Here is a 14,377-nt window from a genome sequence, read left to right on the forward strand (position 1 = left end):
TGCACGCTCAATGTAATGTGTTGTATGACCACTGAAGTTACTGTCCCAGTCCAGAAGTAGGTCTGTTGCAGTAAACCTGATCATTGCTTTCCTGTCACGTAATGGTGGAGCAGAGCAGGTATACAAGGGGATGACACCTTGCAAAGTAAAGTTAACCCAGTGTGGCTTGGTTCATAATGGTTAATCCAATATGGCTTAAAACCTCAAGATATATATATGCATTGTAATGTTTTGCCTCCCACTTACAATTCACACATTTATGAGCCACTCACACTGCATGGTTTTTTCCCCCTATGACATCAGATCAACAAATGTGTAGATGCTTAAGTTGATTGCATGCATACCATCGTGAAAAGGCATATTCCCCCCTCACATGGAGAAATAGGGAAGGGCATCTATTACAAACAGCCAGGGGGAGGAGGCAGCGCAGTTGTGTTCCTAGTGGAAGGCAGTAAAAAGCAAACAATTTGCATACCATCGTAAAGAGAGATTATTGCCTGTCTGAGATACACCTGTAAGCAGAATTAACAAAGTCAATCAAAGCCACAAGAACAACACGCTAGGCGCTGAATATCTCACTAATGAGTCCTTGCCGAGCTCTGCGCACATAAAGCAATCGGAACAAGAGGGATTCTGAGCAGCTGAACAAATAGGACAATTAAAAACAAGAACAAAATCAGGAAACTTTAACAAAGAATCTGTATAGAACTGAACGGCAAGCAGGGGTGCCAGATTGGTAGCCCAGAGATGGGTTTTTTTCTCCCCCTATAAGGACACCTACGAAGCTCAAAGCTGCTAACATAACTTGTGATGTGTGAGGCCTGAAGCAATAAATACTCGGGTGCCAAATGATAGTAGGAGGGGAAGGGGCAGCACCTGAGGAAGAAGTGGGGTGGTGACTGAGCCAGGGGGCAGCTCTGTTAGCACCACACAGGGGTGGCAGATGGTGACTGGCCAGCTATGCCCTGCAAGGCCCACTCTCACAGCTGCACCCAAGGATGGTGGCAACTATATCCCTGCACGACAGTGACAGAGCCACGCCCCTTCCTTACCTGCCACCTCACATCTCATTCAGGGAAGGAGGAGGTGCTCCACAGCGTTTGTGGGTTGAGTACTTCCTTAGGCCCCATGCCTCACAAACCACAACAGCATTTTTTAAAAGCCATGGCAGAAATGGGCAAATCTGTCACTCTCATCTTTTCTCAGTCTCTCATTTTTTCCCAACCTCAAATTCAGCTCTCCATGTTTCCACAGCAGTTGGCCTTGGGGGGGCAGAGGAAAGCCCTCGTGAAATTTTGTCAGCATTTTACTGCACATTTTTCTTAATATGCACATTGTTATATGCGACTTTCCCTAATATTCACATTTTTTGCAAAGCAATTTCACCTGAAATAATGTGGTTTTGTAGGTTAGTGCCACGAATATATAGAGTTCTGTTGACACTTTAGCACGCGCAACTTTCTGCACATCACTTGACTGGGGGACTGCATTGCAAAATTCAGAAAAGTGCAAATTTAGAAGGATGGCTGCGCTTCAGTTTGCATATTGATTCTAAAAGTACAAATTCAGTAAATTTGTTTTTAAATGGGAACTGAATGAATTTATCCACCATCTGCCTTATACAAAGCCACATCATTGCTCTATCTAGCTCAACATTGCCAGTACTGTCTGGCAGTGGTGCTGTAGGGTTTCAGGCAGCGTGTCTCTCCCAGCCATATCTGGGGATGCTGAGGTGTGAAGCCAGGACATTCTGCATAAAAAGCAGGTGCTCTGTCACTAAAATTTAGCCCTACACAAATGCATTTACCTTATGCTCTGTGAAGACCTGCTGATGAAACATGATCTGTAGCAAAATCCAACTTTTATTGGATCCAGAGTGGCAGCGCATTATTATTATTATTATTATTATTATTATTATTATTATTATTATTATTATGCTCAACAAAGGACTCGTACAAGCATTGTTCTGACTTTTTCCCCAAATTATTTTATTAAACAATCATGTTTTACATGTCATTAGATCTAAACCCTGAAGTGCAAAAACATGTTTCTGAGGTATTAAGACTGGAGGAAACCATGCACAACGCTGTTATGGAAGAAGACCCAACTCTTTGGCAGGTTGGATATCTTATGAACTTTATAGGCCATTTTGGAGGTCCAGAATGAACTGATATGACAGGTTGTTGTTGTTTACTGTATTTAGTCATGATATTCAAATAGCCCTGATAATTAACCACTTGTGTTAAGTTCACACACAAAAAGACAGACAAAATTAACACAGGAAACTTGACAATACCCAAAAGGTACAATACGCAACCATTGGACTTGCTCAGACTGCTAGCTTTTGAAAGATAAAATTAGCATTCGAACTACATCCCACTATACAGTCTGCCATTATGTAGCCTCACTTATGATCAGTAGCCTACCCCTTACATATTTTGGTGAGCTGCACAGAAATCTCTACGGTGCTACTCCTAAATACCTGGTTATAGAAACAAAGTCACTTGGGTTCCGCTCATCCGAAGTTTACTAGATGAGCTAGAGGTGTGAGGAGGCAATGTATGTTGATAAGATGGCATAGCCGCCTCTTCTTAAAAAGGCTTTCTTTTCCAAGCAGTAGTTATCTCAAGGACAATTATATAATGTTGCTGAGAGGAAATGAAAAGAGAAAGGAATCCTTCAAATGGTTGACCTGAGGCAGAATCCACTTCATACAAGTGGCCCACTGCACTAACATTCACACGTGTTTGCAGTTGCAGCTAGACATGTTAGTTCACAACCCAGAGATTCTCCAGTAGCTTGATATCCAGGCCTGGTGTCAGGACCTGACACCTCACACAGCTGTTGGTAATAGCAAGGCCTATTAGTACTGGCACCTGCTCTTGGCCCTCAGCACTATGAACTATTACCTTAAATTTCCCAAACCGCCCAGAGCATTGTGGAAAATGTAAAATGGCAGCTCATAGTCACCTACCACAGCTGGGAAGGGCACCAATATCAGAGGTGGCCCACAGGTTGCCAATTGCCAAACGACCCATCATACCTGGATCTGGCCCTGCTGACAGCTGCCTCTGACTCAAGAGATGAGACAAATGAGCTTTGTCTTTATTTCTAGTTCCCTTCTCAACTGACGTGCATCATATCCACAGTTCTGATTTCTGCAGCAGGTGTAGAAGGAAACAGATGACCTAACTGGGGAGCTAGCAGAAGCCCAATCGCCGCCAGGAATACTTTTTCAGTGGTAATTTTAAGGAGACAGTAGGGTGCCACTTAATGAAGACAGAAGTAGCCCTAGACCAAGCCTGGGTTCTCCAGATGCTTTATGCCAGCATGGTCAATGGTCAAGGCAGGGGTGATGAAAGCTGTAAGAGGAAAATAGAGAGAGTGTGTGTCCCCCATTGGGGAAGGCTACCCTAAACTGTCACCACTATCATAAAGATAGTAGTCCTTCTGTGAAAGACCATTTGAATGTCTGCCATCACTGTGGAGTTCTGGGATCTTCAAGAAAGAGGCCATACATTAATAAGAGTCATTCGGGCTAGCTAAATCGGTAATTTTCCCAAGGCAATAAACAGACTTCAAAGTTCACAGTTTTCTAGACTCTATGGATTTGTTCCACTTTTCCTAAGGAACAAATCCTCTACAGACTGTAAAAAATGATCTTGTATACAAAGAAATTGTGGAGTAAAAACCATGCAGAGACGGCAATCCAAAATGTACTTTTTCCTAAGTACGGTTAGGATTGCAGCCTCTTATGTTTTCCATGCATACAAAATGTAAAATCACTTTTATATAATCATAGTTAGGATCAGAATGGAACTGTCCCTGAAGTCTCAAAAACTTTTGAAGGCACTTGGTATTATCTGCTTTCTTTTCCTTTAGTGGTGGTAAGTTCAGGACAACCCTTCCTATATATTCCATTCCTAAAAGAGGTTACTGAAGTCCTAGATAGAAGGTCCTCTTCATCCCAGACAGAGAATTAGAATTAAGGGGGGGGCTATTTATTGAATCTAGGTAAGGTCCATTAAGCATTCAATAATTGGGTACCTTCCTGTCTAAAGCATTCTTTTAATTGTTGTTGTTGTTGTTGTCGTCGTCATCATCATAATTTTTTAAGGCAGGTAGTTCTTTATTTCCTTAGGGTTCCTAAGCCTGATTTTTAAAATTATTTTAAGAGTTAGAAACACCTTTTGTAAAGATGTTTACATCTTTTGTGGACCAGAATTGAATTCTGATACAGTAATTCACACTAGGACTGGATTAGTTAACAATGAAAAATCAAAAACATTTTGAAACAAGAATTTGCGTTTGCATAGAAATGCAATTATTGTTCTGCGATTTAGATTTCCATGTGAAAAATATGCAGGGGACAGAAATATTTATTGAGCAATGCTTTCATTGCAAGTATATTTTCAGCACAGTGTCGTTGTTTCTCTAAATCACTGCTGCTGCTTCAGTATCATTCTTTTCCTCTTGTTACTGCTACTTTCTCCCTCTTGGATCAGGTGGTTCCAACAATCAGTTGTCATGTGATGAACATGATGGTGCTATGACTCTATAGAGTCCAATCAGTTCTGGCTTGTTGCTGATGTCACTGAGGGACAACAGTATCGATTCAGAGTGAGGCCAATGCATCCTGGATAATTCGCAAAGGTGATATTAGCCAGTCAGGAATCATGTAATGAACATGATGACATCATGATGTGATGTAGCCACTATGAGATGGACTTGGCTATGAGGTGACATCATTAAAGGCAAACAAATTCAATGCATTGAAGAGAGAGCAACAGAGTGTAATGGAAATAAATAGATGAACGTTTTCAAAGCAATTGAAAACCCCCAACCCCAGGGAACAAAACACCAAAACAGTAGGGTGCTTTTCAACACTGCCAAAAACATCCCACAAAACAATTAGCAGTTTCAATTCAGTTGTATATTTGCAATATAACACATTTTGGCTTAGGCAAAATATAATTAGACACAAGTCAACCATGTGCCCATTGTGGCCGTTTCTTTGTTCAATGGGGAGGTACCCTGAAACAGAGCAGAATTCACCTCACTGCGGTATTTGATCGCATTTTCAAAGCAATTTAACTACTTACAATTTTAAATGGTTTGCAACTCCTTTTTGTAGCCCAGTCAGTAATGAAAACTATATTTCAAGTGCCAGATTTTGTACAGAAAAGTTTGGCATAAAATGTATAATGTTGTAGAAAAACTGAAGAGAGAGGAAAAATAAAGGTTGTCCTTTTCAAAGGAGCTCATTAACTATGCATGTTTCATAGCACTCGTGTTTGTATAATTTGAATGCATTTGGGAAAGGTTTCTGCCTTGAGCAATTTTTAAACTTTACGATCCCACTTGGAGGTTTAAAAACGTTTGGGTTATCAATAATCCCATTGGCAAAATGTCAAATAGCTTTGTCACGCACATACACGAATGGAAAAAAAGAACAATCATTATCTTTACTGCTTATTATCTATACAATAGCATTTATAAGGCTATAAGTAAGAATAGCTGGAACTTGAAAGCAGCAGAATGCTGCCTTGGTGACACTTAAAAGGGAACACATTTCATGGCAAGCCCACAGAGAAAATCCAAATGATTTGTTCCTTCTAGTTGAAAACTGGGTTTCGTGCACCATTCAGAACTAGGCTACTGCTGGACCACTTTCTGTGGAGGAGGGTGAGGGAGAATATGAAAAAAATTGTGCTCATAATTCCTAAAATTACTACTCCTGAAATCAAAGCACTGGTGACTGAATTCAGCTGGAAAGCAGATCCATTTGGACTACCTACAAAGGAGTAAGAAATGAAAAGGGAGGTGTTAGGGAATCACTTTACAAGCACTGAAATTGATCCAACCAAAGAGACTTAAATTCCCATTTATTCACACTTAAGTCCCATTGATTCCAGTGTGAGAGATAAGTGTGAGTCCACATACCCACTCAAAAGTAAGCTCCACTGATTTCAATGGTGCTTACAACACCTAGGAAAGTGTGAATGGGGATGCAGCTTGCATACATACTATAACTTTAAAGCACATTCAAAACACATTCACCCCTCAAAGAATTCTGGACACTGTAGTTTCTTGAGCGTTTCTGGGAATTTAAGTATGAAGGGCTAAACTACATTGCCCAGGATTATTTAAGTGAAAGAACATCATTTGAATGTGCTTTCTGGTATAGTGTATACACAGAAGTGTAATCAGCAGGAAATAAAATGCATAATTTTGGACAGATTATTAAACACCTTCTATCTAAGCACTGTAGTATAACCACACTCTCAAGTAATTATTTGTCTCAAAATCTCCTATGGAAGACAGGCAGTGATATACAGTATATGGACCTATATCTCACTGCAGTAGTGTAAGAAGAATTACAGCTAGTTTTTTTTAAATGCCAAACTTTTTTTTAAGGGTAGAATTTGTTAAGCTTTTAGAAACTGGTCCTAAGAAATTAACAATTACCATTCAGTCCTGTCTTTAAACAATGAAAATACCACAACATATCAGACACTAGTCGTTAGTGTAACATTCAAATGCTCCTTTAAAATAATAACAATAACAATAAAGGTTGTTTACTCTTATTGGTACAACTTACCAAGCTGTGAATTGTTAGTTGGGGTCTCATCTGTACAAAAATATGAAAATAGATAAGTTGTAAATTTAAATATATTATGTGAACAACATCTTTCTGCTCATACATTTACCTGGAAGTAAGTCCCATTGAATTCACTAGGACATATTATCAGTGCTGTGCTGCATACTTTAAGGATTGCTAAGAGATTATAAACAGTTATTCACATTTGGGGTAGAGAGTACATGTGTTCCAAACATATAAACAGAATTGGACAGTTATAACTCAAACAAACTTTGCTTACACCAGACAGCCTCTTGCACTGAGTGCTTGCTATGTCTGAGCCATTCATGCACAGTTGTTGTTTTTAAAGGCCTAATTATATGTAAATTAATATTGCAAAATTATAGATATCATACCCATAATACATGTAAAAGAGTCAGGCTCATGTTGTACTTTATTTCTGCAGCATAATTGCATAAGGGCATGAACACTTGGGCTGCGCATCAGATTTGGCTGAGGCCCAAGCCAAATTGAGGCCATATGAAGGGATCCAGGGCAAGATCAGTCAAGTGGGGATGAAATAGCCACAGGTTGGGTTGGATGGCTCCGAGGAATCTGGGGCTGTTGGGGATCAGGCAGGAAGGAGGTTCAGACATCGGGCAGGAAAACCCACAAGAAAGGTAGAAGTCTATGTGACTGCTGGCTGTATATTCCCAATCAAAGGTAGAAGCCCAATGCCAACTGATTCTCCTTCCTGCTTAACACCTCACCCCACAGGATCAGTGCTGAGCAGAGACAATGATGTTGCGGGATGCAAGAAAGCCCTGCAGGAAAGCTGCTTGTGAAGTAGCACCGTATAGGATTGGTGCCTCCATGCATGGCGCAGGGTGCTCACAAATATGCCTTCCCCATAGAGAAGCCACTTAGGAAGGAGCGTCCTGCAAAACAGACCCTCTTGGTCGGTTTAATTAGTTGGGTTTTTAAAAACTAATTAAACATTAGCCCCTTCCCAAAACTAATTTGGCACTGGATCCAGGATAGGGCAGGTGGATTCCAAGTTGATCCAGAGCAAGCTGACCTTATTGGGGGGCTCTGAATCAGAGGCACTGAATGGAATACCCACATATTTTTATGCAGTTACAGTATATGCATTGTTGCAAGCATCTGCATGCATGCTAGTTACTTCAAGTGTGCAATATTATATGTATAATGATGCATATAAATAAACGAGAATTCTTTGCATTTTGAGCAGAACTAGGAAAACTGTCAAGATTCAGTAGCAAGACCAAAATCATGAGTAGGACTTAATTAGATGTCACTCACTGAAAATTATCCTTAAACAGGAAAATGGTTGTGTTTTTGAAATCATGCAATGATATGATCACTCCTACCAGTTCTAGTAATGATGGGGCCAGCAGAGATTACAGCGCTTCCAGAAGTACTCTGAGGGCTCCAAGTGGTTCGCTTTGCTGCATCTCTTTTTTTCCTGTTACTGCAGATCTGGAGGGGCAATGAAAACAATCATGATTTCAGTGGACAAAGAACTACATTCCTCCTGTATCGAATATTTTTTAAAAAAGCTCTTTTTGGTTCTACAGTCATACTTGCAAGTTGAACAGAATCTGTTCCAGAAGTCCTTTTGACTTCCAAAATGTTCAGAAACCAAAGCACAGCTTCTGATTGGCTGCAGGAAGCTCCTGCAGCCAATCGGAAGCTGCAGAAGCCCCGTTGGACATTTGGGTTCCAAAGAACATTTGCAAACCGGAACACTCACTTCCGGGTTTGCGGCATTTGGGAGCCAAAATGTTCGACTTCCAGGGCATTCGGGAGCCATGTTACGACTGTATTGGAAAAGAAACTATGAACTTCTTAACTTTGTTGCGTGCAATCTTTTGTTACAACTTCTGAAAGAGAGTGCAGTCTTGTCCATGCCTCTTTGTTTCCTTATATATTCAGGACTGGATTTATTTGATATGAGAACATAAGAAGAATCTGCTAGATCAGGCCAGTGGCCCATCTAGATGGGTGTCCTGCTCTTACAGTGGCTTACATGAAGCCCAGAAGCAGAACTTAAGCACAGTAGCACTCACCTTTCCTGTGGTTTCCAGCAACTGGTATGCAAAAAGTTACCATCTCCAACGGTGGAAATATAATATCTAGAATACTATGGCTTGGCTCCAGCAGTGCCCTTCTGCAAACACAGGTGCTTTGAACCCGTTCTCCCTGAAGACTCCTGTGCCAGCTTCAATGCTTTTGTGTTCCCCAAACCACAGGAGGTTTTCAGAGGGTGTCAGAATGGCACAGGGGACAAATGGGAATCAATCAATCAGTTCCACTTACTGATCTCTGGATAAACTCAGTGTGTTGTAATGGTTAGAATGTCAGACTAAGATCTGGGAGGCGGGGATTCAAATCCCCACTCAGCCATGAAGCTCACTGGGTGGTCGTAGAGCCAGTCACTGCCTCTCAGTCTAGCTTAGCTCACGGGGTTGCTGTGGGGATTAAATGTAGAGCAGGGAACTCTTGTACAGTATATCACCTTGAGCTGCTTGGGGGGTGGGCGGAGGTGGGAAATAAATACAAGGACATAAGTAAAATAAATGGGTATGACATTTGATGTGATTCATCAGGTTCTTGTATGTAATTTCTGCATCCCCCTCATCAGTAGATCTTGTTCTAGATAAAAGCTCTGCTCATTACAAGCTTGGTGGGAAAGTGAACTTGTCCTTTACTACGATTCCCTCTACATATTCCCTGCATTATAATTTCAGCTGTTACATGATTGCTTGACAATGTGAACCTGATCATTCATAACAAATCTGCCCTTTCTGCCATACATTGGCAGTGGGGTGGGGGGATTGCCTTAGCATGGTAAGTTAACTACTGCTTGAGCTGATTATATCCCAGCCTCCATATTTAAAACACACCTCTAAGAGACAATTGCTTTAATATGTTACGGATGACAGTCAATGGCTTGTTTTGTTTTAATCACTTGTCTTTACACTGTGCAAAACATTCCGAGTTTTGTTCCAATTGCAGCATTACCAAAAGACTCCAAAACCTACAGGAGCAAGAAAGGGGCAATCATCCGCTCTGCACAGCTTTGTCACACAATGGAGAAAAACTGTGGACATTTTCTGGTTCTTGTGCTTCACGAAGCGGAACACCTCGAAAGAAAACCGGCCCATTTGACTCCTGCCATTTTCAATGATAGTTGTCTGAGGGTCCTTGTCGCAGCTGGAGGAAAAAATTGAAACGGGAGTGATGTTTTCTGGTTCCCAGGAGGTTGGAGTCTCAAAGAAAAACACTCAAGCATCCTGACTACTACTAAATGGGGGGGGGGATGGTGCTAGAAACCTTTGGAGCTCCAACCCATGACATGGTCTAAGGCATAGCTGTCAAGTTTTCCCTTTTCTCACAAGGAAGCCTATTCAGCATAAGGGAATTTCCCTTTAAAAGGGGGACAACTTGATAGCTATGGTCTAAGGCAGGCATCCCCAAACTGCGGCCCTCCCGATGTTTTGGCCTACAAATCCCATGATCTCTAGCTAACAGGACCAGTGGTCGGGGAAGATGGGAATTGTAGTCCAAAACATCTGGAGGGCCAACGTTTGGAGGTGCCTGGTCTAAGGGCCCATGATGTGCATCCACCAGAAAAAGTCTGTTTCTGGCCAGTCCTTGCATAGATCACCTGGAACCCATGTACAACTCCTTGAGCTTTGTGATGGAAGAAAAACATTAATGAACTAAACATAAATTAAATACATTGGCTCAACTTTTGAAAACCGTATTTTTTTAAATTACATTTGCAGCCCATTTCTTGATTGTAATGTACAGTTGACACATGCTTTATCCTTGTCATATTAGACCATTTGCTTTGGCACTGCAGCTCATACTTAGCTCAAAAGAAGATCTGTTCAACTAGTCATCCTCATCTTTTCATTAGCTCCTGCTAGCCATGTTTACATGCAAAGCATGGTGTAAAGTTGGAGTGCCAGGCTGCATTCCCATGGCAGTTTATTCCATTTTCATGTCTTGTCCCTAATGTTAAGTTCCATATTATTTTTGAGCTTTCACATTAGTGGAATATAGTGCAAGCTTACTGCTCATTTCCTTGTTATTTGCTTCCAGGATATAACTGTTTGCAAATACTGTAGTGTGGAAATGAGGGCCAAACTTGTGCTATATTCCTCTATAGTTTCACAGAGTTGGATGAAACAGCCCAACATAGGAATGCGAGTTATATATCATTCCCTGCCAAGCAGATCAGCATCACGGTAAATGCTCTTTTTGAAACTATCACATTGCTGATGACATGTGAGGCACCCTGCTGTAGCTTGGTGAACAGTATCACCCTACTGATCACCAGGCTACTCCAGGGCATTTTGGTCATTTGTGTAGGCTCCTGTAAACACACTTAGGGCTATATATTTAGTGTGTATATATTGAAACAAGAATGTTGGGTAGAATAGGCACAGTTGATGCCTGCTAATGATAGCCATTATTTACATGAATATTTATGCAGTTATTTCTTAGGGTTCAGTTCTTCTTATAGGGTTTCTTATGACGTGAGCCAATATTTATTTCACCACTTTAGTAACGTTACGCATGATCATATATATATATATATATATATATATATATATATACACACTTAATTAATTATTAAAAGAAAATAATTAATATATTTTATATTAATCCGTTTTAACAGTGTGGTTGACAAACACTATATGAAGAAGAAGAAGAAGAAGAAGAAGAAGAAGAAGAAGAAGAAGAAGAAGAAGAAGAAGAAAATCTACCTAAAGAAGAGATCATATCGCAGATCATCATTTGGATTTCCAGATGGAGTAGTATAGCAGTAGTCCATCAAAACATTCCACCTGTGCAATGAAAGATAATTAACCGCTAAGCATTTATTGAGATTCAGCAGATACATACATGCATTTAAAGTGCTGGCTGATAATGTGCCACCATCTTCCACTATGATTCAAAAGATGAGCAATATCCTGGTGCCTTAACTGCAACAAATCACTGAACAATGAGTACAACATAGCTAATGTGAAGCTATAGGCTCACCTAGGAAATGGTACAGCTATTATAGTCATGAAGTTATGAAGTGCTACTGATTTGCTATCATTTCATTGGCTACTTCAGACTTCATGAGATCATTTAGCCAGAAACCACATTTGCCTCTTTTATACATTGAGGCTGCTACATCTTGTGCTCAACGAAAGAGAAAAGAACTTGTTTCACTGAGGTGTAACTACCATTGACATTCTGCAATTTAGCTGGAGTATTCAGCAATCCCTACCTGCAGGGAACCAGGCAGAGGGCCTTCTCGGTAGTGGCACCTGCCCTGTAGAATGCCCTCTCATCAGATGTCAAAGAAATAAACAAACTATCTGACTTTTAGAAGACATCTGAAGGCAGCCCTGTTTAGGGAAGTTTTAGATGTTTGATGTTTTATCGTGTTTTTAATATTCTGTTGGGAGCCTCCCAGAGTCACTGGGGGAACCCAGCCAGATGGGCAGGGTATAAATAAGTTGTTGTTGTTGTTGTCTCTAGGAATTATATTTGGAGAAATTGTTTGCAGAATGTATATATTTGTTAAAACTGTAAACAAAATTGTACCGTATTTTTAGGAGAAATGTGTATCTAAATGTTGGTGAATTTTCATGGTGATTTTTTGAAAAACAACAAATTTCTGTGGAAATGAGGAGAGGTGGATTTAAGTTTGGAAAAATGAGAAAACGAGAGGAACCAAAATGGACAGATAAGTCCATCTTTATCTGAAACCCTGGGGTGCTGCTGCCAGATAGAATAGACAACACCAAGAGAGATGGTCTAGCCTACTGTAAGACAGCTCCATATATCCATGCCTCCTTGTATCCCAGGGAGCAGAAGCAGCTTGCAAGCTAGGGCAGAGCTGCTAGGCTAGCTTCCCAGAAGTAGCTTGCTGTTGCTTGTTTTGTGGGAGAGGAGGAGGAGGGCGAGGTGGCAAGGAGGCTGGCTCGGTACAAGCACACTGCCAGGCATGCCAGATTGGCTCCACCAGTGCTTTTGCACTGCACCACCCTCTCCACTGCTTTCCCTCTCCTAAGATAAAGGTGTAAGGGGGCGGGTGGCACTGTGGTCTAAACCACTGAGCCTCTTGGGCTTGCTGATCAGAAGGTCGGTGGTTCGAATCCCCATGGCAGGGTGAGCTCCCGTTGTTCTGTCCCAGCTTCTGGCAACCTAGCAGTTCAAACGCACATCAGTGCAAGTAAATAAATAGGTACCACTGCGGCCAGAAGATAAATGGTGTTTCCATGCGCTCTGGCTTCCATCACGGTCTTCCGTGTGCCAAAAGCGGTTTAGTCATGCTGGCCACATGACCTGGAAAGCTGTTTGTGGACAAATGTCAGCTCCCTCAGCCTGAACAGCGAGATGAGCGCCATACCCCATAGTCACCTTTGACTGGACTTAACGGTCCAGGGGTCCTTTACCTTTTCTCTCTTTTTTTAACCTTTTACCTCTCCTAAGCAACAGTGACTCACCTGCCAGGAAGCTGATGTATTGGCTTCACCCCACATGAAGAGTCACTTCTGCCAAGGAGCTTGTGTTTCTAGGACCACAGATTTTGTTGTGGGGGGTGGGAGTGGGAGAGACATGTCATTTACCATACCTGCCATCAAGGTTTGTTGCTCTAACAGCTGCAAAAACTTTTGTTTTCAACGGTAACCCTGTACTGGGGATAATCAGCTGCTCTCTGTAGGTGGAGTCCTGGAAAAGCAAACAGTTCTTATCACACACCAACAGTATGATCCTATATAACATAGAAGTGCTTGCAGTCAGCTGGTGAGGCTACCAGACTCAATATTTAGTCTCGGGTATGTGTGTAGAACATTTCTCACTGAAAGGATCAGGTAACAGTGAAACAGTTTGCAATCTTGGAAAGCATTGCTTCAAGGCAGATATCCTTAAATCCTCATTGCATTATTTATTGGATATTGGTAGCAAACGCAGGTCTGGTGACCCAAGCTACCACTTTTCACTTCCATAGTCATGAGAATGGGACCAATTAACAAGAAGACAGTAGTAATAGAGGTACTAGTAGTGAATTTACTTCCTGCCCTTTACCAGCAGGCCCTAGGGCAGGTTACAACAGTTTAAGATTTGGAATTTAGATCAGTTAAAGCAGGTTACAGTCACAGGAATAGGGGGGAGGGGAGTACTTGATCTATCCTTCCCTTCTATGACTTTCCTCCCCAAAACTCTTTTCTCTACTTTTCCTTTCTTTTCCCCACTTAAGAAAGCAAACACAGATCTGGAAACAATGTGTCTCAAGGAGGTGTACTGGGTGACAGAGTGGAACAGTAGGCAGGGGGGAGCTGAACAACCCTGCCTTTCCACATCTCTTCTGCCCCCTTTGCAGTAGAGAAGTGCTAACCTAGATTTGCTAAGCTTGCCACTGATTGCTTAGTTTAGACCTGATACATCAGAAACGATCTCCTTCCTTGGGATCATTTAAATAATGAGTGGGACTTGTGCATGAGAATGGCTTCACTTTTCACTGCTTCACTTTATGTATCGGGAACCACATAAAAGTGGATCAGCACTCAGACATAATTCAACATGACCAAATGCACTTAGAGTGAACTGTGTTTAATAATGCTGTAGATTACGGGAGGCAAAGGATGTCAGTATATATCGAGATCATATATAGTGGAAAGATATGTGGCAACAGCAAGCCGTGCCAGACAATTTGCAAAGAAACTAAATCAAATACTAGCCATGATATGTGAATAGAAAAACAAA

The 14,377-nt window shown here is 41.3% G+C and overlaps 1 protein-coding gene across 1 annotated transcript in view; it reads right to left on the reverse strand.

Annotated features, from left to right (window-relative positions):
* Window positions 1-4,461: 4,461 nt before the first annotated feature.
* Window positions 4,462-14,377, reverse strand: part of ZPLD1 (zona pellucida like domain containing 1) — a 90,771-nt gene continuing 80,855 nt past the window's right edge. Inside the window, exons 6-11 of the mRNA XM_088668997.1 lie at window positions 13,245-13,342; window positions 11,380-11,460; window positions 9,646-9,817; window positions 7,972-8,080; window positions 6,598-6,631; window positions 4,462-5,790 (exon numbers count right to left, since the gene is read on the reverse strand). Of these exons, the coding sequence (XP_088525123.1) occupies window positions 5,616-5,790; window positions 6,598-6,631; window positions 7,972-8,080; window positions 9,646-9,817; window positions 11,380-11,460; window positions 13,245-13,342 (669 nt within the window). The 3' untranslated portion in view covers window positions 4,462-5,615. The remainder of the gene's footprint in view (window positions 5,791-6,597; window positions 6,632-7,971; window positions 8,081-9,645; window positions 9,818-11,379; window positions 11,461-13,244; window positions 13,343-14,377) is intronic.

Source organism: Zootoca vivipara, chromosome 4 (assembly GCF_965207765.1).
Source record: "Zootoca vivipara chromosome 4, rZooViv2.hap1.1, whole genome shotgun sequence".
Taxonomy (NCBI): Eukaryota; Metazoa; Chordata; class Lepidosauria; order Squamata; family Lacertidae; genus Zootoca; species Zootoca vivipara.